This window comes from Erpetoichthys calabaricus, chromosome 8 (genome assembly GCF_900747795.2).
Source record: "Erpetoichthys calabaricus chromosome 8, fErpCal1.3, whole genome shotgun sequence".
Lineage (NCBI taxonomy): Eukaryota > Metazoa > Chordata > Cladistia > Polypteriformes > Polypteridae > Erpetoichthys > Erpetoichthys calabaricus.
This window is the reverse complement of record NC_041401.2, coordinates 2328131-2353835: the sequence shown is the minus strand read 5'-3', so window position 1 is coordinate 2353835 and position 25705 is coordinate 2328131. Positions and strand designations below refer to the sequence as shown.

The following is a 25705-nucleotide window of genomic DNA, read 5'->3' as shown; positions in this document are numbered from 1 at the left end:
TTCTGCTTCCTCATACAGTCATCCTCTGCAGCTATTTATAGTTGAGCCCATTGTTCCAACATGCAGCACAGTAGCATGGTGGCGACTGCCAAGTCTGGCTGTTAGGACAAGCAGCTCTCTCCCTGGCACGCTGCCCATCTCTTTCTCCTAATCAAATGACATATCCTGTCATTGGGTATGGAAAAGTCGATTACAGCAGCACATGATATGACACAGCTGTATGAAACAAGTACAGCAGCGGCCTGTCAAGCTAACGGGACGCCAGAAAAATCCAAATCTTTAACGGGCTGTCCAGGAAGTTGTGGGATGAGATTTCTTGGGAGCCACAAGCGCTTATTCCCTCCCATGGGTCTTGGGTTTGAGCCTCAGCTCAGCGGATCGCCTGGCCATTCCCATCGCACCCACGCAGCGCTAACCGCGAGGGGTCTGCGTTTAAAAGGCGCAGCGCCAGAAACGCGTTGTGCTAGTGTTCACTGCGAAAGGCGCTATATTAAGCAGGCAGGTTTACGAATAGAGAAGATGTCCAAATTGGTGTTTTTTTGCGGGCCTGACCTGTCCAAAGTCCAGTCAGCCCGCAGCTCAGATCGGTCACTTCATGGACCCCCCTATCCCGCCCACGTGACCTTGGTGTTGAACCCGCTATCCCGCATTGAATTCTCGCGCCTCCCACCTCCACCACGCGGACATAACGTACCACTTAACGGCGCTTGATCCACCGTGTGCCTAATAATCCCCCAAAATACGAAGAAGCGCTGCCACTACAGCGACGTCTCCCGCTCCCGCCACATTTGAAGCGGACCTCTCTACAACCGAGGGACGCGACTAAGTAGGCTCATCTCCCGTCCCCACGACACCCGTCCCCACACAGCAAATAAATAACCCAAGAGGTCTACTGACCTGTTTCGACGCCGCGACGACATACAGAATTCTGTCACTCGGAAACAAAAGAAGCCAGGCGGGGCGACAGAGGACCGGAGATGAGCAGAGCGGCGTGTTGCGTCATCGTTCTGAGTCCGAAAAGAAAGCGAAGGGCGGGAGCGGTGGAGGAGTGCGAGGCCGTGACGTCATCGGGCTGCGTCGAGCAATTAAACTAAGGGCAGCCTGCCTTGCGATGTTTCAGTCGGCAAGTAAAACGCGGCTTTGGATCTTGGGATGAACAGACATGAAGGTTATTGACGATTGGTCTTCTGTGTTTCCCCATTGCGAATGAGAATTAAAGGGCTATCTGATAACGTACAGCTGGCGCCATCAGTTTGGGGGGGCGGATGGGCTTCAGTGACGTCATTCTCGGGGGACCTTGATGTGACTTTGGTGCTTGGCTGCTTCTCGTGCAGTGACCGATCAGCTGGGACTCCCGAAGTAGAAGCAGCATGAACGTCGGCGACCAGGACCGTGCTGCCCCGGTAGTGGAGCGTGCACACGGTGAGTGCTCGTGCCGTGTCAGAGAAGATCGTGTGGAGACCCTGACGTGTAACGGTAGGAGGAGGTGGTCCGTGTATGGATCGTGCAGCGTTTGTGTTTGCAAAGAAAGTTTCGAGGACTGGATTTACAAACAGCAGAGAAGAAGCTGCTGTTGGGTGAGAGTGTGTGCTGACAATCGGGGGGGCTGACTTGTGCCAAACGTCGCTCCCTGAAAGTTACCCCTCGTTTCGTGGTCGCAGAAGCTCGGGCCTTCTTTAGCTTGGACATTCTCTTGAGAAGCTCAGGCGTTTCGCGAATTGCGGGTTGAGCTGTGCCTCGGTTCCCTGTTGATGAGCTTAGGCTGTGCATTGGTCGGATACGACGGCCGCCTTTTGCATTGGATTTCTTCGCGGCAAGTGCTGTGCCCTGATTGAGGGTTTACGTCAGAAACTGAACGGGGTGCTTTGAGAAGAGCCTGTGGTGCAACCAGGGCATACGGGTGGGATTCGATATCTTGTTAGGAAGAGGTTAGATTAGGTAAACATTATTAATTACAAGAGAAAATTTAAATAACTACAGCAATAGAAAGATAAAAAAAATAAAGACTCATGGGAAAAATAATGCAATCAGTTATTAGATGGAATATATTGTGCATATAAGCATTTAGTCTGGGATGACAAGAGGGAGCACAGAATTGCTGGATAGCAGCCGTCAGAAAACACACCCAGAGATGCTTCTTCGCACACCTTTGAGGAATGAGTCTGTGGCTAAACGTATCCGAGAGAGCGCCCCCTAGAGGGGATTTTTCATAATGGCATCCAATTTTGCCACCCATCCTCCTTTACACAACAGCTTCCAGTGTGTCCAGGGTCATCCTTGAGATGGATCAGTTTATTCAGGCATTGTGTGTCTTCTGAACTCCGTTTGCTTCCCCATGAGACCCCATTGTAGAGATACACTCTGGCTACTATGGACTGGTGGAACATTTCCAGCAGCTTTGCTGCGCACGTCAAAAGACCGGAGTCTCCTTCGGGAAGCGCAGTCTGCTCTGACCCTTCTTACCCAGTGCCACTGTGTTGTCAGACTGGTCCAGTTTGCTCTTTATGTGAATCTCATAGTACTTGTAGCTCCACACCATCTCCACATCCTCTCCCAGAATGGTGACTGGTCTTGGAGACTCTTTAGCATGCCAGAAGTCCACCACCAACTCTTTTGTCTTACTGATATTGAGCTGCAGGTGGTTCTCCCTGAACCACAAGATGACATCCCCCTTGAGCCTCCTGCACTCTGACTTGTCTCCAGCATTAATGCAGCCTGTAATGGTGAGTCCTCTGAGAATTTCTGGAGATGGTAAGACTGGCCTGATCAATAGACAATGTGAAAAGATTGGACAGACGCAGGAAGAGGTTTGTGGGCAGCCAACATTGAAAGGTTGTTTCCATAGAACAGCTCTCATCAGACTTCAGTCCAACAATAGAACAACATAACAGGCAAAGATGGCGGTTTTAAAGCCAGGCAGGGAAAGTGATGTCATCGGGGCAGGAACTGGAAGTGACATCATCAAGGCCAGGCGAAAATCCCCGTGTTGGTCTGCTGTTGGAAAAAAACCAACAACAACATTTATTTCTATAGCACATTTTCATACAAATAATGTAGCGCAAAGTGCTTTACATGATGAAGAAAGAGGGGAAAAAAAGACAAAATAACAGTTAAAATAAGAGAACACTAATTAACATAGAATAAAAGTAAGGTCCGATGGCCAGGGAGGACAGAAAAAACCAAAAAAAAACTCCAGACGGCTGGAGAAAAAATAAAATCTGCAGGGGGTCCGAGGCCATGAGACCACCCAGCCCCCCCTAGGCATTCTACCTCACATAAATGACCTCAATCAGTCCTCATGGTATTCAGGGTTCTCATGGAAGAACTTGATGATGACGGTCACGTGGACTTCTGGTCTTTAATCCATCAATGTAGGGACATCACAGTGCTTTGATTAGGTGGTGGTGGCGCAGAGGGAGGATTAGTGCACCCTGCCACCCCCTGGTCTGGCATGGAATTATCCCTTTGTGAGCCCTTCAACTGCCTCCCATGCACACGTGTGTGACAACAGACAGCAATTTATTTGTCCCCATTTGGCTTTTTACAGAATCTCAATAAACAAATATCTAGTCTATAAAATCCTAAGCCTAAAAGTGCAACGATTTTATGTGACTTTTTTGTCATGCTTTAAATTGGGCTTATTTTAAAACCTACATATATATGTTTGATATCAATCTTTTCAGAATTTATCGAACTTTAATGTGATGTTGTTATGACGCCCACAGTCCAATCACTTCTCATTCGTGTGAATGCTGTTGTCTGACACAGTGCCTGCGCTCTCAGCTCCAAGCGGGTCGGAAATAAAAGGCAAAGAGTAGAAGACAAAGTAGAATGTCGTAAAGAGGTTCAAAAACGTTAGTGCGATACACTTGCAGAGCAGGTTAGAGATTATGAAAGTACTAAAATTTTAAAGTCTCAAAAAACTGATACCAAACGGAAATTATTACTTAGTGAAACAATGGAACAGGGAAAAGAGTCTGAATATATGGACTGAGGTGATATGACAGAAGTATGTAGTTATTGTTCCGCTTTAAACTTTAAGTCGGAGACTTGTAGATCGTCTAATTCACGTTGCCATCAGGGAAAAGTTGTGTTTCTTCCCAATTAAGAGGCATATCCTCGAGAATTAAAAGATTTGTTATTTGGTGAAAGTGAAATCCACATACGCGAGTGGCAGAGATGCAAAGATGGCTGGCGTGAAGTGCAGGCCAGAGGGTTGGCAAGTGAAGCGAGCAGGGGGCAAAGCCCCCTAGTTGCTTAATATTATGACAAATAATAGAATCCTGTCAGATACACAGCAGAATGACTAAAAAGGGAAGAAAACGTCTGACATGGCAGTCTCAGTCCCAATGAGGTGCTCTATGTGAATTTCCCCTTGGGATTAATAAAGTATCTATCTATCTATCTATCTATCTATCTATCTATCTATCTATCTATCTATCTATCTATCTATCTATCTACAGGTGTAATGCTGTTAATATAAAGGAGCCCCCGTCACGTTTCTCAACACACTTCTACTGAATAATTAGTTGGCTGACAGTTCTCAGCGTTGGTGTGTCACACAGAAGATGTGCAGCTTTGTTTATAATGGCCGTCAGTTTTTTCTTCATTCTCTCTCCTCCTCTGCTACCTCAAGGTTGTCCAGAGGATGTCCCATAGCTGAGCCTGCTTGTTGATTTGGTGGGCCTCAGTTGAGACGTTACCAGCCCAGCACACCAACCTGGACATCACAGAGTTGTAGAAGATGTTTTGTCTTGGTACAGTTCTCTCTTACTTGACTTTCCCCTTTTGTATTATTAATGTGTAGCCCTTGTCAGAAGGCCTCAGATCTCACAGATTTACTACTGTTTCTCAGGTATTGTACTTTATAACTTCTCCCCACCTTCCCTTCTAAATTTATAACCTCATAGTAAAAGACAAAGTAAAAGTTAAGTTACACTTTAAATAATGTATTACTGTTAATATTCAACGAGCGGCATGGTGGCGCAGTGGGTAGCACTGCTGCCTCGCAGTTAGGAGACCCGGGTTCGCTTCCCGGGTCCTCCATGCATGGAGTTTGCATGTTCTCCTCGTGTCTGCGTGGGTTTCCTCCCACAGTCCAAAGACACGCAGGTGAGGTGCATTGGCGATTCTAAATTGTCCCTAGTGTGTGCTTGGTGTGTGTGTGTGTGCACCCTGTGTTGGCTGGGATTGGCTCCAGCAGACCCCCGTGACCCTGTAGTAAGGATATAGCAGGTTGGATAATGGATTGATGGATGATGATAATCATAAATAATAACACTATGTTAAGTACAAGTGAATACTGGCTACCATACAAGCTGATAAATGCTGAGGTGGAGTTTCAGGCGGCACACAGACTTGTTAGCTACTTAAAATGTCTCTAGTTAAGGCATCATTGGTGGTCCTCTTTCTTCAGAACAGGCCACATGCCTGTCTCAATATGGCTGCCGAGCTGTGCTCTCCATTGTGTTGTCCTTATCAGTTCATGGTGTGTGAGCTGCTCCTTCATCAGTTGGTAAGAGTGAGAGAGGGAAGGGTAAAGCAAGTCCATTTATAGTCCATCCATCCATCCATTTTCCAACCCGCTGAATCCGAACACAGGGTCACGGGGGTCTGCTGGAGCCAATCCCAGCCAACACAGGGCACAAGGCAGGGAACCAATCCCGGGCAGGGTGCCAACCCACCGCAGATGATAAGACATTAGTGTTATAAATTACAAAATAAAGACATACAAAATATTTATCAACTTGTATGCAAAATTTCACACCACAACAGAAGGTGTGAAGGATGCCAGCGCCCACGTTTAAGGGACACCATCACCTAAGAAAAAAGAGTCTACTGTGCCATTTCTTGTGTAGCCCCTCCATGTTATGAGACCAGTCCAGCCTGTCATTGATGCGGACCACCTCTACACATTCACTCCCAGCATACTGACCAGGTGTAGGGGCTGTTTGGTGCAGTGGATGTTAGTGAGCAGTTCCTTGTTTTGCTGATGTTTGTTTCATAAGGTAGAAAGTAAGTCCTCCACCTCACTCCTCATATTGTGTCTCGTTCCCCTTATCAGTACACCCTGGAAGTGCAGAATCATCTGGGAATTTCTGCAAGAGACCTGACCTGGTGTAATATTTATAGCCTGACGATGTACAGGGTGAAGAGAAAAGGTGGCAGGACTGTTCGTTGTGTTGCTCACATCCATATATCTTGGATAAAGACATCTGTCAAATAATAAGTAATAATGAGGGCACCTGGAGACACCAAAACACAAAATCGTCACAGTGCTGGCAGCTCTGTCCATGTAAGAATAAGCCTTCTGGAGCAGATAGATGATGTCGTCTTCCACTCCAATCTTTGTCCAGTCAACAAAACAACAACAATATTTATTTCTAGAGCACATTTTCATTCAAATGATGGAGCTCAAAGTGCTTTACATTATGAAGAAAGAGGGGAAAAAAAAGACGAAATATAAGAAGACTAGTCCAGGGCCAGCCTCTTCAAGGTCTTCCTGATGTGGGACATCAGTGGCACTGGTCTGTAGTCATTAGGTGAAGGGGCACCTGCCTTCTTTGGAACAGGACCAGTGCTTTCCACAGAAGCAGCACTTGCAGCCCAGGTGACAGAGAACTCCACATAGTTGTCCAGCTTGGACCACTCCCCCCCCCCCCACCCCACCCACCAGAACAACAGCGTGGTAGGCCAAGTGATGGTTTCTTCTCGAGAAGCACAGCCTTTTTGGTCTTTCCGTAAGTTGCCAGCTGTTCCATACCATAATTGAGTTTCTCCTTCAGGGTTACAGCATTGCTAAAGTAGATCTTCCTCTTGGGGAGTCTGATCTGAGAGCTCATTGGATGTTCTTGTGCAACGTGCTGTGCTTTTTTGGGAACTGAACTACATGTTGAAATGTAATTTTGGTCCCCCGAGGATGTGCAGCGATTTTGTGTTTTTTAGGGCATTTAAGGCGCCTTCACATTAATGTGCGTCATTTTTTTTTTTCTTTTCCAGCTACTGGTCATTGATGAATGCCTGTCACGGAGCTGCTCACCACTAGACGTTTTCTATGTCTTTCCTGGTAAGAAGAGCCCACTTTTGTCTTTTAGCAAGTCACTGGGTGACAGTATTATCGGTCAGTCGGCTTTGTAACTGTGTCTTAAATTCTCGCCGCCTTCTCTGTTTATCTGCGCTGTTTATTGCAGTTATAATTAACTCACAGATTGGCCTTGTGAATTGCTCAGAGGGGATATGGAGTCGGCCAGCTTGGAGATTCAGACTCGCAGGTCAACTCCTGAGCTGTAAGTCTGTATCAAGACTCAAGCCATTAATCAGTGGGTCTGCGAGGCCCACCTACAGTGGGTATACAAAAGAATCCCACCTTTGAAATATTCCCGTTTTTTTTTTTTGCTTTACTGCGTTAAATGTAAACACAAACTCAGATTTCTTCCCAGCTTCACTTACTCAATGCCACCTCTAACATCCAAGTGAAAGAAATCACAGCTACAGTTCAGAAGAATTATAAAAAAATCAAAATCAAGACCTACTGAGATTAATAAAGGATCACCTCCAATGTTAATGTCATTTTGTTGACCCCCCTTTTTTCTTTAATGACAGCCCTGAGTCTGTTGATTCTTCTCTATCAGTTTTGCACACCTACATTGAGTAATATTTAAACCCCCCCCCCCCCCCCCCCCCCCCCCCCCCACTCTTCGTTACAGTTTAACTGTTGAAGTTCGGTCACATTGGGTGGTAAGTGTTGGTGGTCTGCTATCTTCAGATCTTTCCACAGATTTTCACTGTGATTTAGGTCTGGGCTCTGACTGACCACACCAGGACATTCACTTCTTTCTCTTTCAGCCCCTGTGTGGTCCATTTTGCTGTGTGCTTCAGGTTGTCATCGTGTTGAAAGGTGAACATTCTGCCCATCTTCAACTGTCTGGCAGAGGGTAGCAGGTTTTCCTCAAGAATTTGATGGTATTTTGCCCCATCCATTTGTCCTTCTACCCTAATGAGAGCCCCCAGGCCCCCCACAACAGGATGCTGCTCCCTCCATGCTTTATTGTAGGTATGGTGTGTTGTGGATGGTGAGCTGCATTGGTGGACCATTTGGTATTGAGGCCAAATAGTTGGATTTTGATCTCATCTGACCATAAGTCCTTATTCCACTTGGCATCAGAATCTTCAAGGTGCATTCTGGGAAAGCTCAAATGAGCCTTAATGTGGCCTTTCCTGAGAAGTGCGACCCTCCAGAACAAGCCACCATTGTGGAGCGCTTGTGAAATTGTCGTCACATGCACACCATTAATGACCACTCTTTGCCATCAAATCCAGTAACTCCTTCAAAGTGGCCATTGGCCTCTCGGTATCCTCTCTTACCAATTACGTCCTTGCTCTTCCATCCAGTTTAGAGGATCCAGGGAGGGTCCTAGTAGTATCAAACACTTCTTTATGATGAACTTTACTAAGCTCCTTGGGATTGATAAAGCCTTTGAGATGTTTTTGTCTCCATCTCCTGCCATATGTCTGTCCACAACTCTATCTCTGAGATCTTCTGAAAGTGTCTTGCCAGCCATAGTCAGTTGTGTGCTGTCAGTGGCACTGCCAAGCAAGGAAATGAATGCTCCAGGAACAGCTTCACTAATCCCACTTATTACAACTGAGCACAGGTGGAAGGAATCCAGTAACTGCAATGGAAATGGTGGGCACTTACACCTGATTGAGTTTGGAGGTGGGGGTCCTTTATTAATCTCAGTAGGTCTTTTTGATTTTTTATAATTCTTCTGAACTGTAGCTGTGATTTCTTTCACTTGGATGTTAGAGATCCATCCATCCATCCATTTTCCAACCCGCTGAATCCGAACACAGGGTCACGGGGGTCTGCTGGAGCCAATCCCACCCAACACAGAGCACAAGGCAGGAAACAATCCTGGGCAGGGTGCCAACCCACCGCAGGACACACACAAACACACCCACACACCAAGCACACACTAGGGCCAATTTAGAATCGCCAATCCACCTAACCTGCATGTCTTTGGACTGTGGGAGGAAACCGGAGTGCCCGGAGGAAACCCACGCAGACACGGGGAGAACATGCAAACTCCACGCAGGGAGGACCCGGGAAGCGAACCTGGGACCCCAGGTCTCCCAACTGCGAGGCAGCAGCGCGCGCCACTGTGCCGCCCGATGTTAGAGATGGCATTGAGTAAGTGAAGCTGGAAAAAATATTTATGTGTGTTTACAAAAAAAAATGGGAATATTTCCAAGGGGGGGGGGATTCTTTTCTACATCCACTGTAACTGCCTTTGCACACATGTCACAGTGCCTTAAAACCCTTAGTGCTGGTTGGACTCCCCTCCGCTGCTCCAGACACCCCCATTGCTGCATGCTCGTCTGAACGCGTCTCTTGCCTTCTTCTTTAGGACTGCTTGTGTGTTACACAGACACTGGTGGAGACCCTGAGCAGTCAGGACCCCTCTGATGGCGTGAGCCACCAGTATCTGGTAAGCATTTCCATGTGGATACTTTGTGGGCGCTAGCTCCTCCATTCTCATTTGGGAAAGCCAGCTTTGGGTGTAAGTTGGCAGCAGTGAGTGTCGGGGCATTCCTAGTGATATGCGTCACTCCTGCAGTGGCTGTTTCATATCTTTACAACTTTGCTTTCTAACATGAAGCATCTCCCCGCTTTCAGAGCAGTGAGCCAGCACCATGCTCAACGCCCACAAAAGTGCCTGCTGAAGAAAAAACTATCTACGCATCTGATGCCAGTCACTACCAGCTGCTGTCTGAACTGGGTGAGTTTTTTGCTGTTGATGTCAGTCACTGATTTATGCAAATCTCTTGTATTACCATTAAGTGCCAACTGTTACCAAAACTAAGCTAGTCTGTCATTGCCGTGGCAGTCCTTGCCAGCAGATCAGAGACATGAATCACTATTTGCCGTGCCAGTCACTCCAGCCAGTTGTCAGAACAGTTTCTAAATTTGGTGCAAGTTATTGCCAGCCACTGCTGTGCCCATCCCTGCCAGCTGAACTGGGAGTCAAGGGTTGAGAATCGAGCTTCTTCCAGGCTGCTTTCACAACTATTCAGCTCTTATGTCTATCACCAACAAATACTCTCAAAACTGTTCCTGTAATGCCAGCCGTTCAGAACTGAATGTGCTGCCGTCTTAGTCCAGGTGTTGTGCCAGAGTTCAGTCCCAAACATGAGACCCTCCTGGTTACAGAGACCCTGTCACATGAGTCATAAAGGGAGAACATGGCCCCCACTGCTCTGTGGATGGGACATTTTCTAAGCTGCAGTGACGCACTTCCAGGAGTGTGACATCCCAGCCCCCCCCCCCCCCGCTCCTTCATGCACTTGGACCATTACAGTCTCTGCGGTGCCAGTCACTGCCAGTTCTTTCCAGACTTCAGTGGCTCTTATTTTTGTGTTGTTAGTCATTTCCAGATGGCCAGAATGAGGGGGGCTATCCTGCTGTAATGCCAATAATTGCATTCGCTCTTTGAACTTGGTGTCCAGCTGTCATGCCAGTTCTTACCCACCTCTCCCAAAACCAATTCTGTCACATGCCATTGTGCCAGTCACTGCTGGCTGCTCAGAATGCCAGCTCTTCTCACTTACACAGTGCCTTAGGCTTCTGGTTTTCATGCCAGGTGGCACAGCTTTTCACAATACTGCAGATGAAATCTGTGTACCAGTCCCTTGGGAAATTTACCAGCCATGCATTTGTTAGCCTGGCAGTCTCCAACTTTGCTCGTTGACCTGTGTCTCTCTTTTATATTCCATCTGTAACAGGAAGGGGCTTCAATAACCACAGCTTGATAGCCACAGCGAGACACCATCCTTGCAGCCGTCTGGTGGCCATTCGCCTAACAAATCTGGACAGGTGTGGTGACGAGGACGTGCGAGCTCTGCAGGTGAGGGTGCACTTCTGGTCGCCCGATTCTCCTTTGTCTACTTCTGAACCCTGGCAGACTGCTAACTTGCAACCTCTGCTTTGAATTTTTGAGAATGAAGTTCTGAGGACACGTCTGTTCTCCCACCCTAATATTCTCAGAAGCCATGTGGCATTCTTGTCAAGCAGTTGGCTTTGGGTGGTCACTCCACTCATGGACTTTGGTAAGTGTGGCTCACTTGAGTAGCGCCGGCCAGAGCAGCGCTGGCCCCGTTGCTGATCGTCTGCACTCCACAGGCTCAGCAGAGTGCCTCCTGAGGACCTACTTTCCTGATGGTATGAGTGAATCGCTTATCGCCTATATCCTGTATGGAGTCTTGCAGGCGCTTGTCTACCTACATGGCATGGGCTTCATCCATAGGTAAGAGTCATGCAGTTAACACCATGCCACCGGACCGGGTTGGCCTGGCATGAAGTCTTCTCTCTCTTTTTCCACCATGCAGGAGCATTAAGGCTAGCCACATCCTGCTATCTGGTGATGGCCGCGTCTGCCTGACTGGACTGCGAAGCCTCTGCAGCATGATGCAACATGGCAAGAGGTCAAGAGTTGTGTTCGACATTCCAGAGAACAGCGCCTCCATCCTACCGTGGCTGAGTCCTGAAGTGCTGCGTCAGGTGAGCCAATAATAAAAGTTCTCATCCACTTCCATCTGCCCATTAGAATCTGCCCCCTGACCTGTCCTGCTCACACCACTTTTCCTACAGGACCTGCACGGCTATGACGTCAAGTCTGACTCCTATAGCTTGGGTATAACGGCCTGTGAGCTGGCTAGTGGACGAGTGCCCTTTCAGAATGTTCACCCAACACTGGTAAGGCAATTGTGTCTAAGACCCCCCACCCCGAGTCTAGGGGAGAGCTCAGAGGTTGAGACCACAGTTAAGTAACAGACTTCTCTTTCTATACAGATGCTGTTGCAGAAACTGAGTGGCACTCCGTTCTCCCTGCTGGACACAACTCCTTTTCCATTGCAAGGACTCCGGCTGAAAGCGTCTCGCTCAGGGGTGGACTCGGGCATCGGGGAGAGCGTAGCAGCGTCCAGTCTCATGCGTACCATGACGGCAGAGCGGCCACAGAGTCCGGCCCCAAAAAACTTCTCCTCTCTCTTTCACAACCTGGTTGAGCTGTGTATTCAGCAGGAGCCTGAGAAACGGTAGAGTATGAGCTAAAGAGAAGGTGGGAAATGCACAGCCATTGGCCGGGGGGGATTTGGGTGGAGGGGGGGTTTCTTGCATGTACAGAAAATAGGGAGTGGGTGTACACTCACAATGAACACACAGGTAGCAAGTCTGGCGTCAAAGAATAAGTAAGGAGGTGGGGGGGCTGTGGCCAAAATCTGTGAGCGAGGTGGCACCAAGGCAGATGAAGGGTGTGGTCTCAATTAGAACATGGCAAGGGCGTGGCATATGCAGAGGGAGGAGTGTCGTTTTAGTAAGGCCATGTGAAAGGGGTGTGGTCTGAAAGAAGAGATGTAGAGGGTGTGGCTTCGATATGTCAATGAGGAGAGGTGTGGTTTCAATGAAGCTGCCTGGAAGGGGTGTAGATGAAGAGGTATGCAGGGTGTGGCCTCAGTAGGTACACAAGGAGTGGGTGTGGCTTCAGTTGGCCATATACAGGGGGCATCTGGGCTCTGAGAGTAGGCAGTTGTGGTCTCAATGGAGTGTTGTCTCCGAGAGTAAAGAGATGAGGGCTGTGATCTTGATTTAGGGTCACGGATATTGGTGAGGGCCCCACAAAAGAGATGTGCCATAAAGTGTGGGCTGGAAAGGCGTGAAGTTTTACTAAGGACACATGGAAGAAGTGTGTATTCAAAGAGGACCAGTGTGATCTCAACATGCCCACTAAAAGAGGTGCAGTTTCAATGAGGCGTCAAAGAGCAGAAGTAAAGGAAGGGGTGCAATTTCAGTGGGTGTAAATAGGGTGAAAGGTAAGGCCTTAAACAGTAGAAGGGGTGGGCATGAGGCCCATGGAATAGATGTGGCAGTATGCAAAGGAGGCAAGTGCCCTCCATGAAGCCTCCACGAAAGGGGTGTGGTCTCACTGAGTATACATGTGGGACACATAGGGAGATGTGACCTCAAGGAGTAGGCCGAGGGCTGTTGTGGTCGGCAGAAAAGGACTGGGGGTGGTCACTAAAGGTAGGCAGGTGACAGGTTGGGGGGGTAGCTTCAGTGAGGGCCCTATGAATGGGGCGTGGCCTCAAAGAATAGGCGTGGTCTTATAGTAAGGCCACATGGAAAGGGTGTGGTTTCATCAAACGCTGCATAGTGGGGGTGTGGCCTCAAAAAGCAAGCAAAGAATAAAAACGAATGTGATTTCAGTGGGTGGGAATGGGGGCGTGGCCTTAAATACTTAACCTGTGGGGGGTCATGTGCACATGTAAGAGGTGTGGCAATATGCAGAAAGGGGCGTGTCATCTCAGTAAGAAGCCATGAGAGGGGTGAGGGCGTAAAGAGTATGCAGATGAGGGGTGTGATTTCAGTTACAAAGGAGGATGTGGCCTTAAAGTGTAGGCCATGGGACGGTGAAGTCACAGTGAGGACACAAGGAGTTGTTGTGGCTTCCAAGGGTTCGGTAGGTGGGTGCGAGGGCCGTGGTCTCCGTGAGCACATGGAAAGGGTGTGAGGGGTGTGGTCTCACATGGAAGGGGTATGGCAGGTGTGGTTTCCGTGGGCATTGCAGGCTGGGGAATGGTGTGGTCTCATTGTGTTCTCAAAGAGTGGGCAGGAGGACTTTTTGGAGAGCCATTTTATTAACACTGTCTTTTTCTTGCAGCCCGTCTGCCAGCTCCCTCTTAACTCACACCTTCTTCAGGCAGGTTGGTGAACGTCCTGCCCTAAAGCTGTAGATGTAGTGGACGCTGCCCTTGAAGTGACTTTGTGTCCCCTGATGTGCTGTTAATTGTACCTCACATGTGTTCTTATGTGTTGTGTTGTCTTATCTTTTTTTTTAAATATGCACTCCCACTGACATGTGCCCCCCTTGTTGACTCTAATGTGCCCTGTACCCCACTGTGCCTCACATTCCTTTTCACTGTGCATTGCCATATCTGTCATGCCTGCGCTGCAGAACATAGAGAACGGGCCTGCTCTAAGGGGTCCTGACACTGTCTATGTCCATTCATAAGAGAGTGACCACTGTGCCCTGGCACCTGATTGCAGGGGTACTCTTGTTTAGCACGAATGTTTGATTCTTTGTTTATTTTTACTTTTTCATTCACTTTGTTCTTGAATTTCAGGCCAAGATGCAGTCCAAGGAAACCGTCCTCGACCTCCTGCAGCCAGCCATCCCACTGAGTAGCTTGCCCGCTCGGCCCAGACTGCCCACCGCTTCTGCCCACTTCATCTCCGCTACCTCACAGGGCCGGGCAAGCAGCCCCTGGGAATTCTAGGCTTCTGAAATGGCAGATGTGAGTTTGTCCTCGCTGTTGCGGGTCTTTTAAAATGTCACATGAGACTCCATCTTTTCTTCACCCTGCAATTTGCAGTTCTTTCCTAGACCTGTTCCTGCTGCTTGATGGCCCGGTGGCTGTGACTTATCATTCAGTTCAGGCAGTCAGGCGTCTCTTTCACCAACACCACCAAAGTCTTTCTAGCCAAGAGTTGGGTTTGCATGAAAACCCAGAACTGCTAAGGGTGCAGCTCAGAGGTGGGTCTCAAAGAAGCTTCCAAATTGAAGGAGTTGGCTGCTGCTGATGCTGCTATCAAGTTGGGACACGGTGCACCTCAGTGCGCACCTAATACACTATGACACCTAATGACAACTAATGATCTGATGCTTCTCCAGAATGTGCTATGGAGCCAAGATGGCAGAGGGTTCAGCCACCAACTGGAATGTGAACTGGTGACTGTGGACTAAGGAGCTCGTTGCCAAGGGCTGGTCTGGCCGGATGGACCTCAGACACTGCCAGGTGTGTCTCTAAGGGGCCACCGTGCACATCCTGGTCACATTTGTTCTGGAACATCCGGATTTTAGTTCCACTGTCAGCCTGGCGGGAAGGGGCTGGAACGTGTACATGCATGTGATTTTAAAGTTACGGTCTTTCATTTTGTACGGATTCCAAAAACGTTCTAATAAAATTGTTGCCACACGTCAGTTTCAGATTTCTGGGCTCTAGTTCTGTTTGTATTGCTTTAAAAACTGATGTGAAAGCAAACACAGACGAGCAAGTTCTGAGCTGGGCCTTAGCTGGGCCTTGGCATCAGACTGCAGCTCTGTACCACACCGTGTGGCAGACGTCACAGTCAAGCCCAGGGGGTTCTTTGTCATCGCTTCACTTTCCTGTGTTTTTGAGCTGCAAAAAAAAAAAACTGCAACCACAGGTGGGGAAAAAAGAGCACAACACTGATGGTGACAGTCACACCTTGCTGGCACCGAGTGGACTTGTGTCATTTAGTTTAGCAGGTCCTATAATCTGAGAGCCAAGTAAAATGATCAAAGAAATAAGCGTTAGAGTTAAGAGGACAGGTGGCACAGAAATGAGGACTTGAAGCACACTGGGCACCTGACAAGACCTCCAGGGCTTTCAGCACAGGACCCCCAGGGTATACTTGCTCGAGGATTATGCTCAGTCCCCCCCACCTCTGATGTTTGTGCTCGAATCACCAAGAGTGAACCCTCTATGATCATGTTTGATTCACCAAAAGGGGGGGAGGTCCCCGGGGGGGGGGGTCCCCAATCCCATCCCCACCCGCTCTGATGATCACACTTGATTTTCCAAGAAAGAAAACCTGAGCTGTGACACCAGAAAGGTTAAGAAACACTGGAGTAGGACAATGAGGACAAAACAATGTGTTCATCTTAACAATGAACAGGACGTGTGGTGCCGAGAGTCTTCAATAAACAGTCTTTGAGAAGAGAGCTACTGCATGTGAGGAAGTGAAAATCCAAATAATTAGAAGAACTTCAATAATTGTTAAAACAGGAATGAAATCACTCAGACTCGCCTTTCAGCTCCTTCTCCAGTGCGCTCCTCTGCTTCTCGTCCCACCTCATCAGGTGGGCTCCGCAAAGGCCGAGACACCAGTCCACCAACAACTCCTGTCTCAGCTACCAACTGTCAGCGTCTGACGGGACCGACTCCCTCATCCTGCCATCTCCATTGGTATCCACAGGTCTCCCCGCAGCACTCAATGGCCGCCACTCTCAAGCTTGACAGGAGCATACGATTCTCGACAGGGCTTTCCTGCCCACTTATCTTCCGCTAGCACTCGCTCCACCAGATCCTGTATGCTTTCCCCTCCTCAATTTCACTCCTCGAACCATTTCCATCCTTGTGAGTTTAGGTGCCTCCTCAATGATCCGCAGAGCTGGCTGAGCCGATTGGTCTCATGCACGTGCCCGGCCGTTCCTCCATTAAGTGCACACTCCCACACTCATGAGGTCGAAGTCGCATTATTTTTAAAAATATCCCACAGATTCCATGGGCCACTAATCTCACCACAGACCTTGGACCTGCTCCACCACACTGTGACAACATGGCAGAGTCGGACTGGGTTAGCCTGTGACTAAAACACCAGAACCCCCCACCCAATGCCCAAGTGGGCACACTCGGCAGTTTGATTTTAAAACAAAGAACAAGCAGATGAGGAAATTTTCAACCATCAAAAAGCAGAAAAAGGACAATTTGAGAAGAAAAAGAGAAAACGAACCACTAGGCTGACACCACGTCTCCCTCCACATCCCGATTTGAACAGAATAATCCATCCATTATCCAACCCGCTATATCCTAACTACAGGGTCACGGGGGTCTGCTGGAGCCAATCCCAGCCAACACAGTGCACAAGGCAGGAAACAAACCCTGGGCAGGGCGCCAGCCCACCACAGGGCACCAAACACACACTAGGGACAATTTGGGACTGCCAGTGCACCTAACCTGCATGTCTTTGGACTTTGGGAGGAAACCCACGCAGACACGGGGAGAACATGCAAACTCCACGCAGGGAGGACCCGGGAAGCGAACCCAGACAGGTCTCCCCACTACCCACTGTGCCACCCTAAACCGAATAAGCAGCTCTTAATAAGCAGGGCTCCTCTTCCAAGAGACATTAATACAAGCAGACAGAACTTCTAAAAGAATCCACTCATGAAATAAATTCCTCCAGGCATGTGCTGAACATGGGGCGGCACGGTGGCGCAGTGGGTAGCGCTGCTGCCTTGCAGTTGGGAGACCTGGGGACCTGGGTTCGCTTCCTGGGTCCTCCATGCGTGGAGTTTGCATGTTCTCCCCATGTCTGCGTGGGTTTCCTCCGGGCACTCCGGTTTCATCCCACAGTCCAAAGACATGCTGGTTAGGTGGACTGGCGATTCTAAATTGGCCCGTGTGTGCTTGGTGTGCTTGGTGTGTTTGTGTGTGTCCTGCGGTGGGTTGGCACCCTGCCCGGGATTGGTTCCTGCCTTGTGCCCTGTGTTGGCTCCAGCAGACCCCCGTGACCCTGTGTTTGGATTCAGCGGGTTGGAAAATGGATGGATGGATGGATGTGCTGAACATTGATCTCGACTTTCCCAGCGAAATGCCAGGTTGATTTCAGCAGCTCCAGAGCTTAAGGACATCAGCAGCATCTATTTATAGAAGAAAAGGAGTCCAGCAGGACGAGGAGTAGAAACATCTAAAGTGGGAAAACCAGAGAGGGGTGGAAATGGAGGACCACAGGAATACGGTGGAAGGGAAGGAGCAGGACGGACTGTAACTGGTGGTGTTTGTGCATTAAGGGCCAGCAGGCAAAATTAGGCACAAACTTCAAGTGTTTATAAGAGCAGGCGATGAGTGAAACGGGAACATTTTGATTCCCATCCCGTTTCACCAAACTGACACTAAATTGGGTTCTCATTTGCAAAACGTCAAACTCACTAAAGGGTTTTGGGGGGTTTTCAAGGCTTTTTATGGTGGAAAACACGTACCCCGTCTCCCGAAAGCTTCACTCACACTTGCGGGTTTACCCGTGCCCTGTTCTGCAGCTGCGCCATGTGCATAATCCATGGCACTGCCAGTAGCTGATCGTCAGTTTCTTCGTACAGCGAGTAGCCGCTTCCTGCATCTTAGATTTAGGGAAAGTGACAACAATTATGTGACATCAGTGCACTGGAGGGCGGAGGGACACGTGCGGTCTGAGCCCCGACAGATGCTTCATCGGTCAGTTTGCCCCGTTTCCTCAACTTGACGCTCCTTCAGTCTTCAAGGATCGAGGATGCAGAAACAACAGGACCCTCGAAGCTATCATATTGACAAGGGGGGGGGGGGGGGGGGGGGTCCACACCAGTCAAATCACTAAAATTGGAGGAATGGCAGACACTGAAGAGGCAGCAAAAACAATTCAGAAAGACTTGGACAACCTTGAGAGCTGGAGGAACACTCAGAAATGGAGTTTAATGTAGAAAAGTGCAAAGTTCTACACAAAAGGCAAAAGGAACATCAACTATGATGATACAAGATGGGGGACACGGAGCTGCAAGAAGTGACCTCTGAAAAGGAATTAGGCGTTTATGTCGCCACAACACTTTCATCATCTAAGACAGGGGTCCCCAACTCCGGCCCTGGAGGGCCCCAGTGGCTGCAGGTTTTCATTCTAACCCTTTTCTTAATTAGTGCACTGTCCATCCATCCATCCATCCATTCTCTTCCGCTCATCCGAGGTCGGGTGGCGGGGGGCAGCAGCTTGAGCAGATGCCCAGACTTCCCTCTCCCCACTTCTTCTAGCTCTTCTGGGGGAATCCCAAGGCGTTCCCAGGCCAGCCAAGAGACATAGTCCCTCCAGCGTATCCTGGAGTGCACTGTTTTGCTCCTAATTAACTGCTTTTTCCTTAATTAGCAGCCAAACAATAGTGAGATACAGAATAAACCAAAACCAGCAAAACAGGACCAACATTGTCGATCTTACAATATTGGAAAATAAAGAAAGGTGAAGGTCTCACGAATGCTGATCTGCTCTGGTCCCCAAAATATTTTACCAGCGCTCTGAGAAAAAGAGAAAATCAACAGTTTCAGAAATGAACGAGAGCAGCAACAAGCCATAGAATTAAAGAACGAGTTTAATTAACAACAAGACTTGGCACCTTATTAAGCAGCTGGTTGGAGTGAAACTGGTTGGAGTTTGAGGTTCTGACTTAGTTGGTCTTCTCTTGGCTCACTCACCTCACATTTCATTTCTGTTTGGGTGCCATTTAAGGAAAGAAATGAAGAAATCCAGAGGAACGATGAAGAAATGCACGGGAAAAAATATTAAAAAAACATGTCCATTAAAATGAAAGGTGTTAATTAGCAGCAAAAACAGGTCACTAATTAAGAAAATGGTTAGAATGAAAACCTGCAGCCACTGCGGCCCTCCAGGACCAGAGTTGGGGACCCCTGATCTAAGAAATGCAAATAAAATGTTACATAGTAAAAAGTGTTAATTATAAATCGAGGGACATTATGCTCTGACTATACAATGCACTAGTGGACCACCTCCTACAAGAAAGACATAACAGCACCTGAAGCTGTGCAGAGGAGAACAACCAGGAGCATCTCAGGACTTTAGGCCATGTCCTACTGTGATCAATCCATCCATCCATTATCCAACCCGCTGAATCCAATCCACCTAACCTGCATGTGTTTGGACTGTGGGAGGAAACCGGAGCGCCCGGAGGAAACCCACGCAGACACGGGGAGAACATGCAAACTACATGCAGGGTGGACCCGGGAGGCGAACCCAGGTCTCCCAACTGCGAGGCAGCAGCGCTACCCACTGCGCCACCGTGCCGCCCCTACTGTGATATAATTCATTAATAATTACATTTAGTCTGAGCAGAGGAGACTATGTTGTAGCGGTCAGGGGCCGCTAAGATTCACACCGTCAAAGATGACGGTGATTTATTTATTTTAATAGAAGAGATCCCAGGAACGTCCCCAGCCTTGGATCGACCCACACACACTCACAACAGAGACAATAAAGCACACTGGGAAAGGGAAACAATTACAAATATAATGACCCAAAATTATTAATGAAAACCGTAATACCACCCCTGACCCCTTCGGCGATATTACATTTAACATATAAACACAAAGACCACACAGCAAAGTCCATATAAACCAAAACGGATGAAGATGAAAAGTGACCAAGTTAAGTCCAGCGATCTGTATGTTGAAAGGGAGAAGGAAAAATACAGTCCTACCGTTAGTTACTGAGGATGAGGATGAAATCAGATGGTTGATTCAGGAGTGCTCCACTCTTCCGGAAAAACAAAGAATCCAACACAGTTCTCAGTGCACAGGTAGACAGACGATCCAGACCCCAACAAACGAATACAGTCCAGGACAAAGAGAGTTCCAATAACAGCAGGAGAGACGACAGATAACCGCAACACACACCGCACCAAACAAAACAAACTTTTTCCCCCTTTTCCTTTTGCCCTCTGCCCTCCTTTTAACTACCTGTGGCCACCTTTGACCCCAGCAGCCCCAGCAAGGACTGCTGGGAAATGCAGTTCTTATAAAGTAGCACTGCTACAATGTGGTTGACCTCATCCAGGTCTTCAAAATCCTCAAAGGCATCGATGAAGGAGATCCAGAGGAATTCTTTCAACTTAATGGTGAATCGACAATTAAGAGGAAGTACATTTAGGCCTGAAGCCAGGAAGCACTTCTTTACACAAAGAGAGTGGGAATCTGAAACAAACTGCTGCTAACGTGAGCGAGCACAGCTCTGCTGACGACACACAGCTGTATTTATCAAGAGCACCTGATGACCCCGACTCTCTTGATTCACTGACCCCAATGTCTTACTTGTGTTTCTGAGTGGATGAGGAGTCATTTTTTCAAACTAAATAAGGAGAAATAGGAAATCTTAGTGATTGGAAAAAAATGATATAATGAGGGTATTAGAAATAAACTTAAAAGTCAAGACGGAGGTAAAGAATTTAGGGGTAACTATTGACTCTGACCTCAATTTTAAATCACATATTAATCAGATTACCAGGACATCATTTTTTCACTTAAGAAATATAACAAAAGTTAGATCCCTTATAACTTTGCAAGATGCTGAAAAATGAGTTCCCGCTTTTGTTTTCAGTCGACTAGATTACTGCGACGCACTCCTCTCAGGACCACCCAGAAAAAGACATCAATCAGTGACAATGAGTGCAGAATGGAGCTGCCAGAATCTTAACTAGGAAAAGAAAATCCGAGCACATCACGCCAGTCCTAGCGTCACTACACTGGTTACCTGTGCTGTTTAGAATTGACTTTAAAATCCTGCTGATGGTTTATAAAGCCTTCAATCATCTGCTCCATGTTAGATGTCAGAATGCCTGTCACCTTACACTCCAAATCGTAACCTTAGACCTTCAAATGAGGGTCTGCTTAGAATTCCAAGAGCTAAACTTAAAGTAAGTGGTGAGGCGGGTGGGCCTTCTGCTGTTATTCACCTCAAATCTGGAATACGAGTTTACTGATAAAAACTCGCCAGGCTGCTACAGTGAAGCACTTTAAACAAACTTCTAAGAACTCGTTATTGTAACATGGCTCTCTCACAGCTTCATTTTACTGTAACCCTGATAATCTGTATAAGTATTTAACTATTATTTTCATTCATGGTGGCTCCGGACTCCGTACTAACCCCTACTTTCTCTGCTGTTCTTTTTCCGTTCTTCTGTGATGCTGATCTGCACCCCACCACAACCTGATCAAAGCACCGTGATGCCCCTCCATTGATGGATTGAAGGCCAGAGGTCCACATCACCGTCATTATCTCATTATCTTCCACGTGAAGCCTGAAAACCCTGAGGACTGATTGAGGTCATTGATGTGAGGTAGAATGCCCAGAGGAGGCTGGGTGGTCTCGTGGCCTTGGACCCCCTGCAGATTTTTTTTTTTTTTCTCCATCCCCCTGTAGTTTTTTTGTCCTCCCTGACCATCAGACCTCACTTTATTCTTTGCTATTTAGTATTGCCTCATTTTATTTTTATATAATTATTCTTTTTTCTTTCTTCATCTGGTGAAGCACTTTGAGCTCCTCGTTTGTATGAAAACGTGCAACAGAAGTCAATGTCGTTGTTGTTGAGTCACAAAGTTGAAGCAGAAACCTTAATGGGCAGGACCAGCTCCACCATTAAGGAGAATCAGGCATTCGTCTAGGGCACAGATCATAAGGGGGCGGGAGACCCGGCCGGACAGTCAGTTGGCACACTAATGAGCTTGGCCTAAGGTGCAAACTGCTGCCACACAGGCACTGGATATGGCGAGAGCTCAGCTGTTAGCTAAACAAACAAGCGAGAAGTGGGCTGAATGAACTCCACACGCCTGCTAAATGTCTTGTGCTCTTATTATGAAGCAAAAAATGTGAGGCAAATACTTGATTTTGGGTTGTTTCATCTCGACTAATGTTAAGAAAGAGGAAGACTGGCACATTTCTTATCATGGTTTACTTCAAATGATATTCTAAGCATAAAAAATATGTATGTCATAAAAACAAATTGTGCTGGGTCCCATGCCTGGCCGGGACGCCCCTGCTGCATATGTTCGGGGGAAGTAGCCATGGGCTCCTCAGTACCTCCCCCAGGACGCTTGGTGGCAGCCTCCCTGGGTGACGATGGTGCCTCAGTTTCCCGCAGGGCTCCATGGGAGATGAAGTTCTCCACAACCCTGTGGGGATCTGGGGTGGCTGCCAGGGGGTGCTGCATGGATCCCGGAGCCCACCTGGACACCTCTACAGCCAATTAGCAACAGGCGGGCACTAAAAAGGGCCAGCATCCACCACTCAGGAGCCAGAATCAGGAGGAAGAGGACGAGGTTGCCTGGGAGGAGTGGTGGTGCCAGAGGAAGGATTGGATTGGTCTTGAGTGCTTTATTTGGGGCTGTGTTGTGGCTGATTACGGGGAAGACGTGCTGAAGAAAAATAAAAGTGCTAGTGTGGTTTTACACACACCTCTGTGTCAGTCTGTGCCGGGGCGGGTGTTATACAGCGCCTTTTACAAAATGTAACTCATTTAAAAAAAAAACAATTGACTTTTTTCTTTCAAAGCACCGTTTTTCACTGAATCCGAAATCTCTCAGAAACAGTTTGTGGCCCCCTCAGTCTGTGAAGTACATCAATTTTGGTGTAACCCCTTCATGGCCCTCCTTTCAGGTTAGTTTGTTTTCTGAAAATTTCTTTTCATTTACTTTAAATCTGAGTTTGTTTGTTTGTTTGTTTGTTTATTTATTTATTTATTTGCATCACCAGTTGGAGGAAGCCTGCCACACAGTGTCCCGCACGGGGCAGAAACGAAACCTAGACAGGACGCCATCACTCACGCTAACACCTCACGGCCCTATGAACGTGTCTGACAAATATCCTGACAAGGAGGTTGGTCTTTCATCACCTGTAATTGGCCTCCTGCACTTTTTGTCTTCACAGTTCGTCTCCCACACTTCTCCACTTTGAGTGCTGATTGCGATGGCCTTCGTCTGTGAAAGAGAAAAGCATGAAGATAACTGGCCGTCTAAATATATGCTGCCACTCTCTAAACTTAAAGAACTTTGATTGGCTGAATCAACGATGATTGATAAACGGCCTCTGCGGCCGAATGTGTTGAGTGCTGAAGGCTCCTGCCAAGATCTAAGGACCGCCCACTGCCCTTGTGACACCTCACAGCAAGCCCCGCCCCGTCTCCCATGGCCTCACACCCAATCTGGACAAGGCATGCACAGGAAAGGAACGTGATATCCGTTATTGTTTTACGATATTCTTTTACGACGCATTTTTATGACTTCAACAAGTATAAACTAGAGATGTTATGATTATTTTTATTGGAACAATCGATTTTTTAATACTATAAATGTAATATATTTTAAACATATTTCATTCAAATGAGTCACATGTAATTTACGACTCACTCACTCATATGATGATATCGATAAGATCAAATATCATGGAGGCTGTGAGTTTGTGTGGACTGTGTTGTATTTTTATTCTTTTTTTGTTGTTCGTGACATCGTCTCCGTGGAGAGTGCGTGATGTTAACAATGACACCTCATGACACCTTTTTTGGATATTTCCTAAAGGCCAATGCGTCTCAATCGGTCTATTAATATATTTTGACAGTGTTTCATTTTAATTTATCTGAATTGTTATAAACATATTGCCTGTGTGGATGTGTAACATTTGGTTTGGTTAGGGTTAGGGTTAGGGTTAGTTAATGTGTAACGTTTGGTGAGAAAAAACAAAAAAGTAACACCACATACAGTACAGGAATTAGGGTGCGTTTTATAGATAGATAGATATGAAAGGCACTATATAATAGATAGATAGAGAGTGAAAGGCACTATATAATAGATAGATAGATAGAGAGTAAAAGGCACTATAGATAGATAGATAGATAGATAGCGTAGTTGGCAGGATTAGATAGATAGATAGATAGATAGATAGATAGATAGATAGATAGATAGATAGATAGATAGATAGATAGATAGATAGATAGAGAAAGGCACTATATAATAGAGAGTGAAAGGCACTATATAATAGATAGATAGATAGATAGATAGATAGATAGATAGATAGATAGATAGATAGATAGATAGATAGATAGAGAAAGGCACTATATAATAGAGAGTGAAAGGCACTATATAATAGATAGATAGATAGATAGATAGATAGATAGATAGATAGATAGATAGATAGATAGATAGATAGATAGATAGATAGATAGAGAAAGGCACTATATAATAGATAGATAGAAATGAAAGGCACTATATAATAGATAGATAGAGAGTGAAAGGCACTACATAATAGATAGATAGATAGAGAGTAAAAGGCACTATATAATAGATAGATAGATAGATAGATAGATAGATAGATAGATAGATAGATAGATAGATAGATAGATAGATAGATAGATAGATAGATAGAGAAAGGCACTATATAATAGAGAGTGAAAGGCACTATATAATAGATAGATAGATAGAGAAAGGCACTAAATAATAGATAGATAGATAGATAGATAGATAGATAGATAGATAGATAGATAGATAGATAGAGAAAGGCACTATATAATAGATAGATAGATAGAGAAAGGCACTAAATAATAGATAGATAGATAGATAGATAGATAGATAGATAGATAGATAGATAGATAGATAGATAGATAGATAGATAGATAGATAGAGAAAGGCACTATATAATAGATAGATATGAAAGGCACTATATACTAGATAGATAGATAGATAGATAGATAGATAGATAGATAGATAGATAGATAGATAGATAGATAGATATGAAAGGCACTATATAATAGATAGATAGATAGAGAAAGGCACTAAATAATAGATAGATAGATAGATAGATAGATAGATAGATAGATAGATAGATAGATAGAGAAAGGCACTATATAATAGATAGATAGAAATGAAAGGCACTATATAATAGATAGATAGAGAGTGAAAGGCACTATATAATAGATAGATAGATAGATAGATAGATAGATAGATAGATAGATAGATAGATAGATAGATAGATAGATAGATAGAGAAAGGCACTATATAATAGAGAGTGAAAGGCACTATATAATAGATAGATAGATAGAGAAAGGCACTAAATAATAGATAGATAGATAGATAGATAGATAGATAGATAGATAGATAGATAGATAGATAGATAGATAGATAGATAGATAGAGAAAGGCACTATATAATAGATAGATAGATAGAGAAAGGCACTAAATAATAGATAGATAGATAGATAGATAGATAGATAGATAGATAGATAGATAGATAGATAGATAGATAGATAGATAGATAGAGAAAGGCACTATAT

At 46.4% G+C, this 25705-nt stretch overlaps 2 protein-coding genes across 9 annotated transcripts in view; one reads left to right on the top strand and one right to left on the bottom strand.

Annotated features, from left to right (window-relative positions):
• Positions 1 to 1008, bottom strand: part of trak2 (trafficking protein, kinesin binding 2) — a 59674-nt gene extending 58666 nt beyond the window's left edge. Inside the window, exon 1 of the mRNA XM_028806168.1 lies at positions 898 to 1008. The gene's annotated coding sequence lies outside the window, so the exon portion shown is untranslated. The remainder of the gene's footprint in view (positions 1 to 897) is intronic.
• Positions 1009 to 1112: 104 nt separating this feature from the next.
• stradb (STE20 related adaptor beta) lies at positions 1113 to 15035 on the top strand. 8 transcript variants are annotated; one of them, XM_028806170.2, is made up of 13 exons: positions 1113 to 1233; positions 1335 to 1422; positions 7000 to 7066; positions 9408 to 9488; positions 9677 to 9779; positions 10783 to 10904; positions 10998 to 11106; positions 11180 to 11303; positions 11386 to 11557; positions 11648 to 11752; positions 11849 to 12093; positions 13716 to 13758; positions 14179 to 15035. In XM_028806170.2, the coding sequence occupies exons 3-13, from the start codon at positions 7055 to 7057 to the stop codon at positions 14329 to 14331; spliced, it is 1269 nt and encodes a 422-aa protein (XP_028662003.1). In that variant the 5' UTR covers positions 1113 to 1233; positions 1335 to 1422; positions 7000 to 7054; the 3' UTR covers positions 14332 to 15035. The 8 variants fall into 8 exon arrangements, 6 of the variants coding, with proteins under 6 accessions (XP_028662003.1, XP_028662006.1, XP_028662004.1 ...); XM_028806173.2 differs by having other exon boundaries at positions 1150 to 1422; positions 14179 to 14349; positions 14439 to 15035; XM_028806171.2 differs by having other exon boundaries at positions 1150 to 1422; positions 14179 to 14349; positions 14428 to 15035.
• Positions 15036 to 25705: the final 10670 nt, after the last annotated feature.

What these genes read in the sequence shown, in the direction of transcription:
- stradb (XM_028806170.2), top strand. An exon ending in GCGTGAGCCACCAGTATCTG is followed by an intron (nt 9,489 to 9,676) that starts GTAAGCATTTCC and finishes CCCCGCTTTCAG; the next exon opens with AGCAGTGAGCCAGCACCATG. An exon ending in AGGACGTGCGAGCTCTGCAG is followed by an intron (nt 10,905 to 10,997) that starts GTGAGGGTGCAC and finishes TGAATTTTTGAG; the next exon opens with AATGAAGTTCTGAGGACACG.